We start from the raw sequence: 20,593 nt of genomic DNA on the forward strand, positions 1-20,593 counted from the left end.
TTTTTTTTCAATGAACCATGGAAATTTTTTGTACATGTATCATGGCAAATTTAAGTAATTCATCATGGCAATTTTAGTTTCTGGTTCATGGCAAATTTGAGACATTGACCATGCATTTTTAAAGTGACTGATGATGGATTTCTTTTAAATTATGAATCATGTCAAAATTATTTCACGGATCATGACAAATTTAGTAATTCACCATGACAAGTTTAATTTCTTAATTTTTTATAACATGTTTAATTTTACTTTAAACATAGAAGAAAAAGTAGTTGAAACATATCATGTCAACTTCAGTATAAACATCATGAAAATTTGTGTGCAATAGACATGGCAACTTTTGACCGCCAGAAAATACCATCAAAACATATCGATACGGGATCGAGTTTTGAAGTTCTCGTCACGGCGGATTTAGTGATGAAAACGGATTTTCAATCGGATTTGTCACTTAAGAGATAAAACATTTTAAAGTTTGAAAACCCCAAAAAATTCCCGCTGACATCATCTATTTTTTTGCCTATTTGCATGCACGTGTGAAAAAAAATAAAAAGGCTAACGTGTCACAACTCACAATGGATGGCTAGAAGGGTGTGTGACCCGACCTCCTTTAGCCCACACGTCATACGTTTGGCACTTATCAAGGTCCAAAATCAAACGTTAACACGAGCATCTAGAGTAATTAACATTCATGATGATGTGCTTATCCTCCCCCATCTCATCCACATGCTCAATAAATTGATCATCACATTTGTCAACAAGCCTGTCTTACTTCATTGGACCAACACACCAAGTCTCTGCTCCCCAACAGACTACTAGCAGATACTACTACAAGCTTAATTCATCCACAACTTTAGGACCCTGTCTTTGCCACCAGAGACAACCTTCTCGCCGTCGGGGCTCCAGTCCACGGCGTACACCTCGTCCGCGTGCCCTGGCAGGTCCTGCTTCAGCTTGCGCGCACGGATATCCCACACCTGATTCATGTCATGTCATCAACCAATCGACAAGCACAAAATGCATCATCTTCATCTTCATCTTCTTCTCTACTCCAATGACACGATGAAATGCCAACAAAAACATAACATTACATACCTTTAGGGTCGAATCCTTGCTTCCACTCAGTAGGAGCCGACTGTCGGCGGACCAGCTATACAAAAGACAACCATCATGTTAGATTGTTATACGCATCAGATATCCATGTGAAACTAAACTGGCAATGTATATGTTTCTAGACTAGAGAAGAAAGGCTCCTGCTGCTGCTGCTGACCTGATCTGGTACACATCCGCGACATGCCCTCGGAAAGCTGCGACAAACTTGCCCGTGATGCCGTTCCACAGCTTGACTGATTTGTCAAAGGAGGCACTCGCCAGCCACTGCCCGTCAGGGGAGAAGTAGACATGGTTCACCACCTGCATGCACAAAGCAAAACAGACAGCGCAAACAGTTGTAAGCAGAGCTTCAGCCAAATGAGTTGCCTTGCCTTGCTCGAATGCAAAGCCATGGCTCATACAAAGTTCTAACAATTTCAACACTCCTCTGTTTTTCTTTCTGAATGGTTTTTTATGTGACGACTCGGTTGAGTTAACGTCAGAGATTCATTGTTATGTCCAAGTTACAGGGGGTGGGGGAGCGCAAAAGACTAATATCATAATATACCTTCTGATGACCAGTCATGCGAGCTTTCGGCTGTTTGCTAATCGTTGGTTCCCAAAGAAACATAGTAAAATCATCTGAACCAGAGACCAGCCTCTCAGGAGCATTACCCCTCATCTTCTCATATCTTGCAAGAGCTGCCTAAACATGCAAAGCTGTCAGTTGTACAGTCTCGCTTCCAAAGTTTTACCATAAGAATAATGTCAATCAATCAGCTTAAGTAAAATCTAATTCATCGTTCCGGCAAGCATAATAAATTTCTAAACAAATTGTGCCACACGTGAACTTACCTCTTTCATTTCCTCTGGACTTGAAAATGTCTTGCCGGTATGGTCATATGCCCCAGTGCGGAGAACATATTCTGTGCTCAAGGCAAGCGAATTTACCCAGTGCCCATGACCCTGAATACACAAAAATAAAATTATGTAAAAAATGAATAGCAAAAACTTAATATGGGATGGTTTCACCACAAAAAGAAAAAATGGGATCGCTGATTTGATAGTGTGCTAACAACTCATGGAACACGACGTCAAGTGCACGCTAAAATCACAATGAAAATCAGTTGAAAAGCATTCGACAAACTCAATTCACCCACGACAGAGTTCATAGCTCACAACTGAAGGATCTCTACTTGGTGCTGGTATACTGGTCACAACGTACATATTAAATATTAAAACACAAATGAAAAGCAGAGTTGAGAAACCAGAGCAAGATCTACTCATAGCATGCAGGTACAAAAGTTTTTAGGGTTAATTCGATATGTGCCATTGCCAACTTTGATTATTTGAAAAATAGCACTGCAAAAAGGCTTACGGAAATGCCACTGCCAACACTTGGATAGATCAATAAATGCCAATAAGGATGTCGCATATAATCGAATAAACCCTTTTTTAGAGTGGAATTTTTTCGTAGGTGGATTTGTTCGATTAAGCGAAGTTGATAGTGGCAAGTGAAATAACAAAATTTTACAAAGCTTTTATAGTCTACATGCATAGAAGAACAAGTGAAATAACCATGGTCGGTTGATATGCTGTTGGTATTAGCATACAGGCCATAAACATGAGCCTATTCTGATGATGACTAGCAGCCCAGCATGACACAAATCTGACAGTCTAGTGCGCTATGGTCAGCCTCCTCAAGTGTTCCACTCCGCCCATGAAACTAGGTGGATTGGCAGGATCAATCTAGTAGATACTTGAGTTCAAACCCTATACCTTGAGATGGAGGTCTATGGGAACCTAACGCCCAGTTATGTCCTAAACTTTTGCCGATATGACCCTCTTCCTAACAGGGCTGAACATGAACGTTATAAACTGACACCCTACTGAAGATGAAAGTTATATGCTCAACGGAACACATAATTTGCAAAGGACAAGACACTTCTACAAGCTGTTCACTTCAAGACTGTGACTTCATCATATCTCGTTGGTTGAAAAAAACAAAACTTGTTTAACAATTTTTACACTGTGACAACAAGTTGGGTGAGAGACTGGCTAAACACATTCCGCTACAAGAATTCTCATCTACGAAGAAATCTTCCAAGTAACTCCTTGGGTAATATCCTTGTGTCTTGTGAATGCAAAATTTGAATATCTAAGCAAACATGGCGACATCAATAACAATGATACCAAATTACAATATGAGTGATTAATAATTGAGATGACAAAGACGGCTACAAAGGGAATTTCTGACCAACCTCAATACCGTTATTCATTCCCATAGCCAATCAAAAAAAGAAGGTGGACTGGTGTTGACATTTAGTCAGAAAGTTGACCAGGCATGTTATTGGCCATTAATGTAGTTACACAAGTTGGACAGATCCTACTTTGATAATAACAACATGACATGACTTGAAAGGCATACATACAGTGGGTTGAAAAAAGAACATTGATTTCATTATTGTGCATAAGCATTTGCAGAAGAATATGCTTGGAATTGTTAACATTACCTGCAGTGTTTTGACCAACTTGCCCTGAGTAGTTTCCCATACTTTGATTAAACAATCTTCAGAACTGCAGTAGAAAGACATTATTTTCAGAATTGTATATGTAATATATTACCTGAAGTGGGGAAATTCATAAACGCTATTTGTGACAACACTAGACACTTATGGTCTAGGATGTACGTGATTCAGAATATGCTTTCAGTTAATGGCTTTAGCCATCTAGGGTGCCGGGAGTGTCAGTCAACCGCTTTGCCAACAACTGTGGCTATAAGGATTTAAGAACGAATAAAAGTAAAAATAACAAGGAGCTGATGAACCAGCGAAAGTAACCTACCCGCAACAACATATATGCTTACCGCTACAGGGTACATTTTGTTCTTGTTGACAACAATTATCCGAAGAGAAAATGCCAAGTATTATTATACAGTTATAAGCTTATACATCGTCTTCCACACATCACGTATCAGAAAGCCAAACAATAGTGTTTTACTACACAAATAGTACGCATACAGTTTCTTTTACCGGAAGAAGAAAAAGGCCTACCAAGTAATAATCTTACCCTGTATATATCAAATCGTCTCCACCCCACTTGACACAGGTCACAGCATTGGTGTGACCTGAAAGGGAAATAACACACTTCTTCGTGGTAATGTCCCAAATTCGTGCATCGCCATCTTTACTTGCACTTACAAAACGGCGGGAAGGAGATTGCAAATGAACTGGCTCCCAAGATACAGCAGTAATCCACTTTCTATGTCCCTGTTGTAAAAACACCAGAATGAATGACTAGATGCAGCAAGAGTAGAAAAGACATCTGCAAGATCTAAATTTGATATAGACATCCTCTTTCTAGCAATCTGCGTTAGGAAATTCAATCCTACACAAAACAAACAAACCTGTAGTTCCTGCCAACTAGGATCTATTTTGCTAAATGGTTCATAGCAAATTCTCACTTGACGATTAGGATATAATGGAGTGTGATATGCAAATGAAGAAATGAAATAAAATCTTAGATTCTAGATGTCAGCAGATAAAGAAATGTGCAATCTTACCGTAAGAGGAGCGCCCAATTGATTTCCTGTTTTGGGGTCCCATAATATAAGCTCTCCTGACTTGCTTCCACTAACAAGATGTTTCCCATCAGGTGACCATGCAATGCAGAGAACCCAATTTTTGTGGCCTACAAAATACAGGGTTATTTCATAACTTTCAATGTACCGATAATATCACCCCAAAAGGAGTAGAGATGTGTGAATGGAACAACCTGAAAGAGTGATAAGAGTCCCAGAAGAGATGACAAGGACAAGCAAACTTTAGCATATAATGTTACAACTTACAAGAGCTAGCAGAGGCAAAGAAAGATGAATTCCCATTACAGACAGAGACAGTATATCAGCAGCAGAATGTAACAAGCATAGTTATTAGCATAGAGAATGGGCAGAAAGAATTCAAGGTAAGAAACGGACTGACTGACCTTTGCATGTGTACAATGGGGTCTGTGTGCTGAGGTCCCAGAAGCGAACAGTGGTGTCGCCTGAACCACTAGCCAGACATCTCCCGTCGGGGCTGAAAGAAACGGCCAATACAGCCTCCGTGTGGCCTGCAGGCAGACGGTAAGATTGTCATCATTCCTTGCTACTCACAAGCAAGCAGAGCAGAGACAGACGGTAAGATTGTCATCATTCCTTGCTACTCACAAGCAAGCAGAGCAGAGACAGAAGCAGAAGCAGAAGCAGAAGCAGAAGCATGGATGGGACGGGATGGAAGTAGCGAGGTACCTGCGATTGTTGCTGAGCATCGGTTGACGGGCCTGATGCGGAAGACGGCCTGCGGCTGGTAGACGATGCGCAGGGTGACCTCCGCGGTGGCTTCAAATCAAATCAAATCAAAATCAAAATCAAATTGTTTATTTGAGAAGGAAGGAAGATTGATTGATTCGTTGTTGATTATATGCTACTATTCTACTGACTGACTGACTGACTGACTGACCGTTGTTGCGTTGCATGAAGGCGCCGAGCTGGAGGGAGAGCTCCTCATCGCCGACGTAGAAGGCGTAGGGAAGCTTGTCCTCCTTTTGCGTTGCATTGCATATTTGCATCAGGTGAGGTAGGAAAAAGAAGAGAGAGAGCAAGAAGAAGAAAAGAAGAAGAAGAAGCAAATACGTACGTTGTGTAGTAGTTGGTTGACGATGTCCTGGAGCTGCGGCGGTCCGACGTTGTGCGGCAGGTAGAGCGCCGCGCCCAGCTGCTCCCCCTCCGCGCTCACCAGCTGGCACATCACGCTTCCGCTGCTGCCGTTGCCGCCGGCGCCGTCCATCTCTCTTTCTTTTCTTTTCTTTTCTTTTTCTTGTCGCTCCTGGATGAGAGGGGAGGGGCGAAGCGGCGGCGGCGGAGGAGGAGGAGGAGGAAGAAGACGAGGGAGGTCTGCTCTGCTCTGTTTGGGTCGGGTCGGGTCGTCCGTCGCAGGTTGCTTGCTAATAATAACAGAAGAAGACGGCCCAGCCCATCACAGCCCACCAAGTCTCTTTCTTTCTTGTTGGTCTGATGAAGTGAACTGAGGGAACCCTAGCTCGCTCGCCTCCGGCCGCCCTCGATTCCTCTATTCGATTCGACCAGCGCCGCCGCCGAAGCCCGAGGAGGAGAGGAGGAAAGGGGGATGGCGTCCGTGGGGCCGACGCTCGAGTCCCTCGTCGACCGTGAGTCTCCCTGCCCTTCCTTCCTCCCTCCACCTAGCTTGTTTCAATTTCCTTGGATTTCCTCCACTCAACTCTTTTCTCCTTGTTCCAATCTTTTTCTTTTCTGTATGTATGTATGTATGTATGTAGAGGTGATCTCCGTCATCACCAACGACGGCCGCAACATCGTGGTAAGCTCCATCTACTTATCTCTTTTCTTTTCTTGGCCCCGCCCGCCATTGCTATTGCTGCCTCTGCTCTGCTCTGCTTCATAACAAAAAAATTTCTTCTTTCTTGTTGTCTCCAGGGGACTCTTCGGGGGTTCGACCAGGCCACCAACATCATCCTCGACGAGTCCCACGAGAGGGTCTACTCCACTAAGGTAATACACCTCACTACCTACCTTACCTTGCCTTGCCTTGCCTTGTACTCAATTACTAGCTATCCTTTTTATTACCCATATAACATACACTACATACCTAGACAGAGAGAAACAATTCTAGTCTAGGAGGTAGATATATAGAGGTGCTTCCAAATTCTGAGAGGGAGGGAGGGAGGGAGGGACGAATATAATTGATGCTTGCAAAATTACCAGGCCTTGTTTTGCCCTCGTAACTACACTATTATTCATTTCCTTTATTTATTTATTTATTGCCTTCAAGGACACAAGAATTGGTATATGTATGTATGTACATAATTGACCAACAACCTGCCTGCCTGCCTCTGCTTCACCCCTTAGCTCATATGCTTACAATGTACAAGTTCTAGGATACAAGAAACAGGCTTTTTGTGACCGACCGACCGACCGACGCAGCTTGCTTGCTTGATGAGAAATTCGGAAATCCGATAAAGCACTCTATTCTATCCACAAAGTTGTACAGGCGCAGACCTTCTTGTGATCCACTTGTTGACCTACGGCGCCACAGAATTAATTACTGAGGTGGCCTTTTTCTCATGTTATCCAAGGAGGAATGTTCAATCTAGCCATGTCACTTACGCTTTACCGTGCAGTTTTATGTATACATGAGGGAGGGTCTTCTCATGTACTAGGTCCAAGGATTACTCCGCTTTTCTCTTCTCTTGCATACCTCTACCTCTACTGCTTATTTCTTCACAAAAGGTGTCATGCTAGTTATTTAGTAAGCTTACTGTGTGTGCTCTGCTCTGCTGCCCCGGTTTTATGAAATCAACTTTTCAGCCCCATCCTTTTTTCCTCTGTTTGCCAATGTGGTGATCGGTTTCCCAGTTTCGGTGTTTCTGTTAGGCTCCTTTTTGTAACCACCAAGGTTTTGGCATATGGAAATCCTACAAGACTTGCTGTCTTTCTTGCATAAATAAATAAATTATACTAGCTAGTTCCTTGGGCACTGACTCTTCTTGTTGAGTTTTATTTATACCCTCCCTGTCAATCTCCCTGCTGACAGACACTGTGTTGTGTTGCAGGAGGGAGTACAGCAGCTTGTCCTCGGACTGTACATCATCAGGGGCGACAACATGTGCGTAGTGCCCCTTTCACTTGTGTGATATGTACTATGCATTAACTGCATTTTTTGTATGTATGTATGTATGTATGTAAAAATGAAGCTGTTTGTTGACGGCGTATGCAGAGGCGTGGTGGGTGAGGTGGACGAGGAGCTGGACGCGGCGCTGGACATGTCCAAGCTGAGAGCGCAGCCCCTCAAGCCGGTCATCCACTGAAGATGATGAAATGTTCTATCGATCTGATCCTGATCGCGCAAGCCGAAGCTGATGTTGTTCAGTCAATCTGTACCGTAGGTTAATCGATTGATCGCTCACTCATCTCATATCTCATATCATGGACCCTTGTATGATGAAAAAAACAGGGTTTGCTGCGTCGATGGACCGGTCATGTTCTTGTATGAGAGAGAGAGATACATGCATCTCTGTGCACGTAAGTAATGAATGAATGAATGAATGAATGAATGAAGTAGGCAATTGATGTTGGAAGCTACATTGATATTATGATGATCCATTTAGTTGACAGCAGAGAAGAGAAATCGTCGAAAGGAAATTGAAATCAATTTTTTACACAGGTACTCCGTAGTAAATATACACTATGTATGTGTGTAGATGATACACATTTGCTTGCATTGCATTGCATTGCATGTGAGCAGATATATCTAGTCGATAGATAGATAGGTAGGTATAGGTAAAAAAAGGTGGATGATGGTGCTCCGGCTCCGGCTCCGGTGGTGGTTCAGGAGGGGTTGGAGGCGCCAGCGGTGGTGGCGTTGGGCCTAACGGCGCTGTAGTTGCAGGAGATGAAGAACTGGCCCTGGCGGGGGCCGCTAAGGCAGGGGGCGCGGCCGCAGCCGACGAAGTGGTACGTCTTCTCGATCATGATGACAAAGTGGCCGCAGTCGCGGAAGTCGTGGCCGGAGGTGCAGTGCTTGGTGCCCTTCTCGTAGATGTACTCCTCCCTCTCCCAGCTGCACAGCGCGTCCTCCGCGGTGCCGTTGTTGCCCACGAAGAAGCACTCGCCGTAGCCCAGCGGATGGGCCTGCGGCGAGTGCCGGGCCTGGTCGCAGTCCTGCTGTATCTGCGCCGCCCACCGCCGCGCGTACAGGGCCAGCGTCTTGTCCCACGCCAGCGTCGGCGCGTCGTACTTGGCGCGCACCTTGTTGTGCTCGTTCACAAACTCGCGGGACATGCCCTTGTAGAACCCCGCCCCCGGCGGGGGTGGTGGTGCTCCTGCTCCTGCTGGAGACGATGTTGGTCCTGCTCCTGCTTCTGCTCCTGCTGGAGACGATGATGGTGTTGCTGCTGCTCCTGCTCCTGCTCCTGCTGGAGACGATGCTGGTGTTGCTGCTGCTCCTGCTCCTGCTAGATAGGACGATGATGACGATGATGGTGTTGCTGGAGACGATGATGATGGCGACGATGCCTGCTGCTGTTGTTGGTCGCTCGTCGGTTCGCTGCTGCTGGTGGTGGTGGAGGTGGTGTCGGCGGCCGTGCTGGTGGTGGTGGAGGTGGTGTCGGCGGCCGTGCTGCTGGTGGTGGAGGTGGTGTCGGCGGCGGCCGTGCCCAGGAGGAGGAGGAGGAGGAGGAGCAGTACGTGTGGTAGAGCAGGTGGTGGTGGTGCGGCGAGGAGGAGCGTCGTCCGCGCCATTGCCGCCGGCCTCTCTCTCAAATCCCAATGCCGACGTACGGATGTGGATGCAACTGTTTGATAGCTACTATATCACCACCAAAGGAGGAGTGGAGAGGAGAGGAAAGGAGGTTGGTTGGCCGGCCGGCGTCCATGCTATTGCTAGCTACCTCACCTTTTTTTGACGTGCATGCATGCATGACATACAAACCGGAACTTGCTTATTTTGGACACCATATCACCATCAACTAATAACCGGCTCCTGGTAAACATTTTCATCTTGAAACGAGAGGTTAAACGAAGATGACAATATCGATCTGTGTAGAGAGTTTAGTGAGACGCAAGCGAAGGAAGCTTTGTTTGCAATGGACTCTAATAGAGCCCCTGGACCAGCTAATATCCATGCTGGGTTTTATCAGGCATGCTCGGAGATTGTCAAGGACGATATTATGTCCTTGTTCAAGCACTTTCATAATGGGACACTGGATGTCCAGCGTCTCAACTATGGCGTTATCACCCTCGCCTTCCCAAGATATCCGGCCGGGGCTGATAGGATTCAGCAATTCCGTTGACAATCTAGCTAAGTATAAGCTGTTAACTAAGCTGTTAACTAAGGCGTTGCGTTGTCCATATAAGCTGTTAACTAAGGCGTTAGATCGACAGCTAGCTAAGTATGCCGACAAGTTAATTAGCCCTACCCAGAATGCCTTTGCTAAAGGAAGAAATATCATGGACGGTGTGCTATCTCTGTATGATTGGGATTTTCTCCTCGAATGTCGTAAACTCCGAGGATTTAGCTAGTGATACCTGGTGCGGATGGATCAAGCTGATTCTCCATAATTGCACGGTTAGCATCAAGCTTAACAATTGTGTGGGGCCATATTTTTAAAGTGCCAAAGGAGCGCGTCAGGGTGACCCCCATTCTCCTTTGCTCTTTAATCTAGCTGCTGATTGCCTCACTAAGATGATAAAGAATGCCCAAAAAATAACCTGGTGGTGGGCATGGCACCTGACCTCATCCCTAATGGTGTGGCCCTACTTCAATACGTGGATGATACTATCATCTGCCTAGATCATGATGTTGACAAGGCAGTTAATTTGAAGTTGCTGCTCTACATATTTGAAATGATGTCCGGGCTTAGGGTTAATTTTCAGAAAAGTGAGATCTTAACAGTGGGGGGAGATGATATTGTGGTGAAAGAATACGCAGTACTATTCAAGTGCGATATTGGTAGCTTCCCTCTTAAGTATCTTGGAATGCCTGTTAGTTTTACAACGCTTAAAAACTCAGATTGGAAGTTTATTATTGGCAAGTACCTGGAAAAGTTTGATGCCTGGGTAGGAAATGCCGCATCTGTGGGTTGGAGGCACACCCTTTTAGATTATGTCCTCACTCAAACCTCTCTTTATCATATGTCTATGTGGCTCATGAACAAAACGTTATTGAAAAAGTTGACAAGCACAGTAGAAAGGTTCTTCTGGCAAGGTTGTAATAAAAAAAGGAGATACTATCTTGTCAAATGGAGGAGAATTTGTAGATCTAAAGATAAAGGAGGGCTGGGGGTTAAGGACCTCAGAATACAAAACATCAACTTGATGGTCAAATGGTGGTGGAAGCTTGAGATTCAAAATGGGATTTGACAGGGCATCATCCGTGCTAGATATCTGAAAAAAAAACTATAGCTTCAGTTGATCCGAGGTGGTCGGATTCCCCCTGTTGGAAAGCTCTTCTGAAAATTAAAGATCTTTTCATGGTTGGTAGGAAAATTAGAATTGAATCTGGGAACATCGCTAGGGTCTAGAAAGACTATGTTAATGGGATGATCCCATTTCAGATTCGATGCCCTATGCTCTTTGACATTTGTAACTTTCAAGATTGTACTGTGAGTACGTTTGGGTCTGTAGATGTTGCTACCTTTTTTCGAAGGAGGCTCTTTTCTGATATGATTGGGCAATGGGATTCAATGTGCAAAATTATCTCTGATATCCACCTATCGGTTACGGTGATCGTGTTTACTAGAGGCTCAACAACAATGGTAAATATACGACAAAGTCTATGTACAAATGGCTTGAGAGACCCCTTAATGGGTATAACTTCAAATGGATTTGGAAAGCTAGGATGCCTCTCAAGATAAAAAAAAATATGTGGCAGTTGTCACAAGATGTTGTACTTACCAGGAAGGTGACGAAGAAGAAAAAGTGGCCCGGTATTCCGTGTTGCTCCTTTTGCAGTGAGTTAGAAACTTCCCAACATTTATTTTTTACCTGCCCTGTTGCTAGAAAAACTGTTTGGCGATAGGTTGTAGTTGTTCTGGGAACCGAGAGCTATCCTAATACTTATTGGCAATATTTTGCCTGGTGCCACATTTTCCTCCCTGATGAAGAGAAGTTTTATACGGTGGGACTTGCAGTCGTATCGGCTAGCCCATAACCGTGTTACGTTTGAGAAGAAGCAGATTAAATCCCCATTTGAGGTTGTTTTCTCCATGTGTTCTCCCTTGTTATATTGAGCAGGTCTACAGCAAGGCGAGGACACGAAGACTCTCCGCATAGGCGTTGAGATGGTGAGGGCAAGCACTATGCATCTTATGAAGCTATGCGATTCAGCCAGACGTCCGATTGAAGCAGAGTAGATGGCGGTCTCTGGGGTGTGCTTATTCTAGTTAGATTGTCTCTTTTGGCTCTTGCTATGAGTCGATTTCTCTGACTATGTGGACTGTTGCACTAGGTCTCCTGCTCTCCTTTTGGTGTTGGAGATGAATAGGACTAGTTCTGCTGGTTTGTGCTGTTCAGGTTTTCGCCCCATGGCATCCGTTTCGACGGCGGGCAGATGCAGTGAGTTTCCTGACAGTGCTCGAACTCGCTCTACCTCTTTCCCTCTCCTCAATGCTATTTCTGGAACTGTTGTATTTTCATTCATTTGCAATGGAAAAGGGGTTCGGCCCGGTTCAAAAAAAATCAACTAATGCCTATTATAATGCTTAAACAAACTCAATCACAGTTGGGCACAAAGAGGGTGTACAATAGTGCTAAATTAATCAGGTCACATAGGATAACTGATGAGGTCCCCGGGCAGCCACATACCTCAAATTCAACTCCCAAGTCCGTGCAATCCATGCACATGGATCATATAGCACGAATTCATCACAATTCAACAGTTCAAAAATGCAAGAAAGCAAAATAAATCATAGTTCAACAATTCAAATATGACAAAATGAAAATCAAGTCCGAGCGTGACGGATCACCGTTGTAGGCCATCCGTGTCGTCTGCTCTGTTACAGCCATCCCTTCCGTCTGCTCTGCCTCCATCCGTGTCGCCTGCTCCACTGGTGACATCGCCGCTCTCGCCGTCTTGTACTTCCTTCGTTCGTTGATCTCCTTCTTCTCCCTGACAAGACATATCTTTCTCATCCTAGAGGCTTGTGTCTGCCAACATTATCCTTGAATCCCTCGTGTCTCGAGCAAGTTGTAACATCTCCTTCTCAATCTCTATTGATCCGAAAGTCTGGGCCTTCTCGATCTCCCATGTAAGCGGGAGGAGGGCGGTGGGTTTGGTGGACTTGTTCATTTTGGTGCGATTTGCAGTCTGTCTGGCCAGTCCTGTCCGAGTGTCAGATGCACCCGGGCCTCCCGATTCCCGCCCAGATTTGGGCTAGATATGAAGGGGCGGATGGCCCAGTCACTGACCAATCAAGAAAAGAGGAGTAACATTTATTGCCTAGGGTAGGCCATGCTGAGAAAAGAGGAGTACATTGATTTTTTTTTGCGGGTGGATGAAAAATATGATTCCGTGGATTGGTAAAATCCCTTGAGGGGTTGGTAAAAATATTATTGCGGGTGTCTGGGAGTAATTTGTTTCAAGGGTTGGTAAAATCCCTTTGCATTCTTCGGAATGCTCGTGGATTCACTAATGCTGAGAAGCGGACCATTATTGCATATGATTCCGTAGGAGAGAGGATTAAGAAAAAGATGAAAGGATGAAAATGTCGAATTCTCTCTATTGGAGATATAGATATACTGATAAATGCCTCCTTGGGTAGTGTGTCATTCCGCCGCCTCGGGAGCATGCCAATCATGTAGATGCTCTAAAAGGTAAGTATCACTTGATGAACTAGCCTACACTTTCTTTATCAACGGATAGTGGCGGATCGATTTGAAATAATGAAAAATTGTATGTTGTGCAAGTGCTTCTGGAACATGGAAACGGTGAAGGTAATTGCCAGAGAGTACTTAGGCACTTATTTGCAGAACAAACTCTGACTCGATGGAACTGGAGCTAGGGTATCTCATCTCAGGCAGAGTTTAGTCAATGTAAATCACATTTCTCAAAGTTATTTGTGAGAAATGTAAAAAACTGGCGAAGAATGATAAACTGACTCATGATAATTTGATAACAGGGGATGGACTGGGAATGAACAATGCATTTTATTTTTGTTCTGAAAAAGAAATTGCAGATCACTTGTTATTTAGCTACTCCTTTGCTAAGTTTATTTGGCAAGTTATATGTGTGTTGCTGGATTTTTCGGAGGACCCTACTGGAACAAAGGATCTATTTGGAGGATGGATCTCTTTGTTCCTAGCAAGGCAGCATCGAATCGATTTAAAAAAAAGTTGATCGATTTTGAAAAAGGTTTACAAATTTGAGAAAAGTTCATCAATTTTGAAAAAAATTCAATGAATTTGTAAAATGTTCATTTTAAAAAAATCAAGAATTTGAGAAAACGTTAATGGATTTTAATAAAAATTTCATCGATTTTGAAGAAAAAGTGCATCAATTTTGAAAAACAATCACAAATTCCAAAAAGCCCGCTCATTTATAAAAATAATATATAAAAAATCAAACAAAACATTAAAAAAGATTAAAAAGTAAACAGAAAAAGAAAAAACAGAAGAAGAATGAAGAAAAGACAGAAAAAGAGGAAACAAATCAGATCAAGTGAGGTCGCCGGTTTGAATCACACAACGCTCGCTCGCCCAGAGCAGACAGAAGGAGGTGGCGCCTCGCGTTAATACTATTGGGCCGGCCAGTAGTAGCCTCAGGGTCGTTCGTTTTGTTTTTTTTTTTTGTGTTTTTTTACTTTTGTGTTGAAGATTTAACACTTAATATCAAGCCCCTCAGGGAGAAAATTGGTCATTATTTACGCCAAATTTATCTTATTCAGATTAACACTTAATATTCATCATTGTGTACGCCTAAATTAGGCCCCTCTCTCAAACACACATTTAGCCTCCTCTTAATTTGTGTTGAAGATTCGCCACTGGTAGGATGGATGCATGTGTGTAATGTATGGTTAGGCCTCCGGCCCCCATGATTATGTAACAGTTCGTTCATGTAATGAATAAATTCTCGCGATGTTGCCTTGGAGAGGTGTGCCGGTTCATGTGTACGTCTTTTTTGTATAGTGAAAGCTAAAACTAGCTACTAAATTGCATCATACAGCAAGCGTGCGTTGACATGTAAGTATATACTACCACATATGCCCGTGCGTTGCAACGGGAGAAAAAATAACATGCATTTAAAGTTAGTAAGAATTATATGTGCAAACAAAATCCCATGTGCACATGGAAAAGGAACATTTAGCTTCTCGGTTTCGCCGCGTGTGAAATAATCAATCTGCTATTCTTCCATTTATTGATGGAGGGCATTTAAGAGTTTTGTTACGTCATCGTACGCCGGAGAAGGCCCATGAATTATTCAATCTAGTTTTCCACTCAATCGAGGAGACTCTAAGATATGAATTTTCTGAATATAGGAAACATGAACCATTTTAAAAATCCTAAACAGGTTTTTGAAAATTATGTACACTTTTAGAAAAACGCGAACAAAATTTGAAAGAAGGACATCTTTTAAAACTCACGGACATTTTCTTAAAACACCTTTTTTTATAAAAACATGGACATTATTTATATTTTAGAACATTTTTTTCTAAATGGGGACATATGTTGAAAATTCATAACAATTTTTAAAAATGTTTATATTTTATACGCGAACATTATTTTGAATCGTGAAAATTTCACTAAACCAAGAATATTTTTTGAATTTGGATCATTTTTTGAAACGCAATTTATTTTTAAAAATCTCGAACAATTTTGAAAAACAATAATTTTTTTCAAAAATGGGAAACTTTTTTCAAGTCTGAATAATTTTCAAAATAGCAACAAAATTTTGGAATTCAGCAAAATTTCCAAAACTTTATTATTTTATTTCGAAATTCTAAAGTTTTTTGAGAATTTTGAATTTATGAAATAAATTCTGTAATAAAAATAAACTTGGAAGGAAAAAAAGGAGATAGGGAAAAGAGAATAAAACAAAAGTAAAATACAAAAACAGAGAAAAATGGGCAAATGCATTATTGGTTGTCCTGTGTGAAGCTCCGACTATTTGCCGCCCTGTGCGGAAAATAGAATTTTCCGAGCTGCGTAAGCAGAAAAATTAGTGGCCAAGCTTCACTGGGCCACAACAAGCGGCCCACGTACGAAATTCTGGAATAGTCGTTTTTTCTAGCACACGAATGCATAAGAATTTAATACCATCTCAGATAGAAAAAAATTCTTTTCGATGATGAACGGATGAAAAAGTTGGCGAAACACACCTTCCTTTATTAGTAAGTAGATCTAGGTATAGGTATAAGTATAGATATAGAGGTATAGACTCTTGCCGGCTTATTTTGTTCTCCGACATTTTACGCATGCAATCGTGCTCTAAAAGTGGAGCATACCATTTTTCGGAAAGAGAAAAAAATCTTTGACTTCTGTAGATACACACAACCATCTACAAAGCGGACACTCAAACCGTCTGCATACGTCCAGGTCGTGTTGTTCGAACAGCGGAAGCCATTGAAAGCGGGACTGTGTCGGTCCGTGGTGCGGTCTCGACGTACATTCTCCCCCAAACAAAATACAAATGCGGGGAGCTTTGTGTTGGGGAACGTAGCATGCAATTTCAAAAAATTTCTACGTCCACACAAGATCTATCTAGGAGATGCATAGCAACAAGAGGGAGAGAGTGTGTCCACGTACCCTCGTAGACCGAGAAAGCGGAAGCGTTTGACAACACGGTTGATGTAGTCGAACTTCTTCTCGTTCCGACCGATCAAGCACCGAACGTACGACACCTCCGAGTTCTGCACACGTTCAGCTCGATGACGTCCCTCGAACTCTTGATCCAGCAAAGTGTCGAGGGAGAGTTCCGTCAGCACGATGGCGTGATGACGATGATGGTGAAGTGATCCACGCAGGGCTTCGCCTAAGCACTACGAAGATATGACCGAAGGCATAAACTGTGGAGGGGGGCGCCGCACACGGCTAACAATTGTTGGTGTGTGTTCTAGGCGCCCCCTCCCCATGTGTATATAGGTGGGAGAGGGAGGAGAGCAGCCTTGGGGCACCCCAAGTAGGAGGAATCCTACTTGGGGGCCTCCTCCAATTCGGCCTCCCCCTTTCCTTATCTCCGGAGGTGGGAAGGAAAGAGGGGAGAGGGGAAAGGAAGGGGCAATCCTATTCCCTCTATTTCCTTTCCTCCTCCCCTTTTCCTTTCTCCACTTAGATCGGCCCATATGGGGGCGCACTAGCCCACAAGGGGGCTGGTCTGTCCCACCCTAGGCCCAATAAGGCCCATATCTTTGACGGGGGGTGCCCGGAACCCCTTCCGGTGACCCGATATGTACCCGGTACCCCCGGAACACTTCTGGTGTCCGAATACTATCGTCCTATATATGAATCTTTACCTCTCGACCATTTCGAGACTCCTCGTCATGTCGTTGATCTCATCCGGGACTCCGAACAACATTCGGTCACCAAATCACATAACTCATATAATACAAAATCATCATCGAACGTTAATCGTGCGGACCCTACGAGTTCGAGAACTATGTAGACATGACCGAGACACCTCTTCGGTCAATAACCAACAGCGAGACCTGGATGCTCATACTGGTTCCCACATATTCTATGAAGATCTTTATTGGTCGTACCGTAATGACAACATACGTTATTCCTTTTGTCATCGGTATGTTACTTGCCCGAGATTCGATCGTCAGTATCTTCATACCTAGTTCAATCTCGTTACCGGCAAGTCTCTTTACTCGTTCTGTAATGCATCATCCCGCAACTAACTCATTAGTCACATTGCTTGCAAGGCTTATTATGATGTGCATTACTGAGAGGGCCCAGAGATACCTCTCCGATACTCGGAGTGACAAATCATAATCCCGATCTATCCCAACCCAACAAATACCTTCGGAGATACCTGTAGAGCATTTTTATAATCACCCAGTTACGTTGTGACGTTTGATAGCACACAAGGCATTCCTCCGGTATTCGGGAGTTGCATAATCTCATAGTCAAAGGAATATGTATATGACATGAAGAAAGCTATAGCAATAAAACTGAATGATCATTATGCCAAGTTAACGGATGGGTCTTGTCCATCACATCATTCTCCTAATGATGTGACCCCGCTCATCAAATGACAACACATGTGTATGGTTGGGAAACTTAACCATCTTTGATTAACGAGCTAGTCTAGTAGAGGCTTACTAGGGACACAGTGTTTTGTCTATGTATCCACACATTTATCATGTTTCCGGTTAATACAATTCTAGCATGAATAATAAACATTTATCATGATATAAGGAAATATAAAATAACTACTTTATTATTGCTTTTAGGGCATATTTTCTTCAGTCTCCCCCTTGCACTAGAGTCAATAATCTAGATCACATCGCCATGTGATTTAACACCAATAGTTCACATCACCATGTGATTAAAACCCATATAGTTCACATCGCCATGTGACCAACACCCAAAGGGTTTACTAGAGCCAGTAATCTAGTTAACATCGCCATGTGATTAACACCCAAAGAGTATTAAGGTGTGATCATGTTTTGCTTGAGAGAGAGGTTTAGTTAACGGTCTACCACATTCAGATCCGTATATATTTTGCAAATTTCTTTGTCTACAATGATCTGCATGGAGCTACTCCAGCTAATTGCTCCCACTTTCAATATGTATCCAGATTGAGACTCAGAGTCATCCGGATCAGTGTCCAAGCTTGCATCGACGTAACCCTTTACGACGAACTATTTGTCACTTCCATAACCGAGAAACATTTCCTTAGTCCTCTTTAGGTACCTAAGTATAATTTTGACCGCTGTCTAGTGATCTACTCCTGGATCACTATTGTATCCCCTTGCCAAACTCATGGCAAGGTACACAATAGGTCTGGTATACAACACGGCATACTTTATAGAACCTATGGCTGAGGCATAGGGAATGACTTTCATTCTCTTTCTATCTTCTGTCGTGGTCGGGTTTGAGTCTTACTCAACTTTATACCTTGCAATACAGGCAAGAACTCCTTCTTTGACTGTTCCATTTTAAACTACTTCAAAATCTTGTCAAGGTATGTACTCATTGAAAAATCTTATTAAGCGCCTTGATCTATCTCTATAGATCTTAATGCCCAATATGTAAGCAGCTTCACCGAGGTCTTTCTTTGAAAAACTCATTTCAAACACTCCTTTATGCTTTTCAGAAAATTCTACATCATTTCCGATCAGCAATATGTCATTCACATATACTTATCAGAAAGGCTGTAGTGCTCACACTCACTTTCTTGTAAATACAGGCTTCACCGCAAGTCTGTATAAAACTATATACTTTGATCAACTCATCAAAGCGTATATTCCAACTCTAAGATGCTTGCACCAGTCCATAGATGGATCGCTGGAGCTTGCACACTTTGTTAGCACCTTGAGGATCGACAAAACCTTCTGGTTGCATCATATACAACTCTTCTTTAATAAATCCTTTAAGGAATGCAGTTTTGACATCCATTTGCCAGATTTCATAAAATGCAGCAATTGCTAACATGATTCGGACAGACTTAAACATCGATACGAGTGAGAAAATCTCATTGTAGTCAACACCTTGAACTTGTCGAAAAGCCTTTTTGCGACAATTCGAGCTTTGTAGATAGTAACACTACCATCAGCGTCCGTCTTCCTCTTGAAAATCCATTTATTCTCAATGGCTTGCCGATCATCGGGCAAGTCAACCAAAGTCCATACTTTGTTCTCATACATGGATCCTATCTCAGATTTCATGGCCTCAAGCCATTTTGCGGAATCTGGGCTCATCATCGCTTCCTCATTGTTCGTAGGTTCGTCATGGTCTAGTAACATGACTTCCAGAACTGGATTACCGTACCACTCTGGTGCGGAACTTTCTCTAGTTGACCTACGAGGTTTGGTAGTAACTTGATCTGAAGTTTCATGATCATTATCATTAGCTTCCTCTCTAGTTGGTGTAGGCATCACGAGACCGGATTTCTCTGATGAGCTACTTTCCAATTTGAGAGAAGGTACAATTACCTCATCAAGTTCTACTTTCCTCCCACTCACTTCTTTCGAGAGAAACTGATCCATTCTTAGAAACAAAGATCTTGCCTTCGGATCTGTGATAGAAGGTGTACCCAACAATTTTTTTGGGTACCTATGAAGACGCACTTCTCCGATTTTGGATTTGAGCTTATCAGGCTGAAGCTTTTTCACATAAGCATCACAACCCCAAACTTTAAGAAACGATAGCTTAGGTTTCTTGCCAAACCACAGTTCATACGGTGTCGTCTCAACGGATTTAGATGGTGCCCTATTTAATGTGAATGTAGTTGTCTCTAATGCATAACCCCAAAATGATAGCGGTAAATCGGTAAGAGACATCATAGATCGCACCATATCTAATAAAGTACGGTTATGACGTTCGGACACACCGTTACGTTGTGGTGTTCCAGGTGGCGTGAGTAGTGAAGCTATTCCACATTTTTTTAAATGAAGGCCAAACTCGTAACTCAAATATTCGCCTCCGCGATCAGATCGTAGAAACTTTATTTTCTTGTTACGATGATTCTCCACTTCACTCTGAAATTCTTTGAACTTTTCAAATGTTTCAGACTTGTGTTTCATCAAGTAGATATACCCATATCTGCTCAAATCATCTGTGAAGGTCAGAAAACAACGATACCCGCCGTGAGCCTCAACACTCATCGGACCGCATACATTGATATGTATTATTTCCAATAAGTCAGTGACCCGCTCCATTGTTCTGGAGAACGGAGTCTTAGTCATCTTGCCCATTAGGCATGGTTCACAAGCATCAAATGATTCATAATCAAGTGATTCCAAAAATCCATCCGCATGGAGTTTCTTTATG

General features: G+C 43.0%; 3 protein-coding genes across 3 annotated transcripts; 1 reads left to right on the top strand and 2 right to left on the bottom strand.

Annotated features, from left to right (window-relative positions):
• Positions 1-650: 650 nt before the first annotated feature.
• On the bottom strand, positions 651-6,061 carry LOC123183425 (notchless protein homolog). Its single transcript, XM_044596237.1, has 12 exons — positions 5,766-6,061; positions 5,589-5,670; positions 5,378-5,467; positions 5,074-5,199; positions 4,652-4,779; positions 4,159-4,358; positions 3,603-3,666; positions 1,945-2,055; positions 1,658-1,795; positions 1,268-1,410; positions 1,093-1,147; positions 651-974 (listed from the first exon to the last, which is right to left on the bottom strand). Exons 1-12 carry the CDS (start codon positions 5,913-5,915, stop codon positions 834-836), a joined length of 1,428 nt encoding a protein of 475 aa, XP_044452172.1. The 5' UTR covers positions 5,916-6,061; the 3' UTR covers positions 651-833.
• Positions 6,062-6,096: 35 nt separating this feature from the next.
• LOC123183428 (sm-like protein LSM8) lies at positions 6,097-8,245 on the top strand. The gene is made up of 5 exons (XM_044596239.1): positions 6,097-6,294; positions 6,424-6,464; positions 6,581-6,655; positions 7,717-7,769; positions 7,881-8,245. The coding sequence occupies exons 1-5, from the start codon at positions 6,255-6,257 to the stop codon at positions 7,969-7,971; spliced, it is 300 nt and encodes a 99-aa protein (XP_044452174.1). The 5' UTR covers positions 6,097-6,254; the 3' UTR covers positions 7,972-8,245.
• LOC123183426 (probable pathogenesis-related protein ARB_02861) lies at positions 8,218-9,486 on the bottom strand. Its single transcript, XM_044596238.1, has one exon. It carries the CDS (start codon positions 9,401-9,403, stop codon positions 8,492-8,494), a length of 912 nt encoding a protein of 303 aa, XP_044452173.1. The 5' UTR covers positions 9,404-9,486; the 3' UTR covers positions 8,218-8,491.
• Positions 9,487-20,593: the final 11,107 nt, after the last annotated feature.

Source organism: Triticum aestivum, chromosome 1D, assembly GCF_018294505.1.
Source record: "Triticum aestivum cultivar Chinese Spring chromosome 1D, IWGSC CS RefSeq v2.1, whole genome shotgun sequence".
Lineage (NCBI taxonomy): Eukaryota > Viridiplantae > Streptophyta > Magnoliopsida > Poales > Poaceae > Triticum > Triticum aestivum.

What these genes read in the sequence shown, in the direction of transcription:
- LOC123183425 (XM_044596237.1), bottom strand. Translation starts at nt 5,915, where the DNA reads ATGGACGGCGCCGGCGGCAACGGCAGCAGCGGAAGCGTGATGTGCCAG. An exon ending in CCCATTGTACACATGCAAAG is followed by an intron (nt 4,780 to 5,073) that starts GTCAGTCAGTCC and finishes TGTATTTTGTAG; the next exon opens with GCCACAAAAATTGGGTTCTC. An exon ending in GCAAGGATTCGACCCTAAAG is followed by an intron (nt 975 to 1,092) that starts GTATGTAATGTT and finishes GACATGAATCAG; the next exon opens with GTGTGGGATATCCGTGCGCG.
- LOC123183428 (XM_044596239.1), top strand. Translation starts at nt 6,255, where the DNA reads ATGGCGTCCGTGGGGCCGACGCTCGAGTCCCTCGTCGACC. An exon ending in ACGACGGCCGCAACATCGTG is followed by an intron (nt 6,465 to 6,580) that starts GTAAGCTCCATC and finishes TGTTGTCTCCAG; the next exon opens with GGGACTCTTCGGGGGTTCGA. An exon ending in ATCATCAGGGGCGACAACAT is followed by an intron (nt 7,770 to 7,880) that starts GTGCGTAGTGCC and finishes CGGCGTATGCAG; the next exon opens with AGGCGTGGTGGGTGAGGTGG.
- LOC123183426 (XM_044596238.1), bottom strand. Translation starts at nt 9,403, where the DNA reads ATGGCGCGGACGACGCTCCTCCTCGCCGCACCACCACCACCTGCTCTA.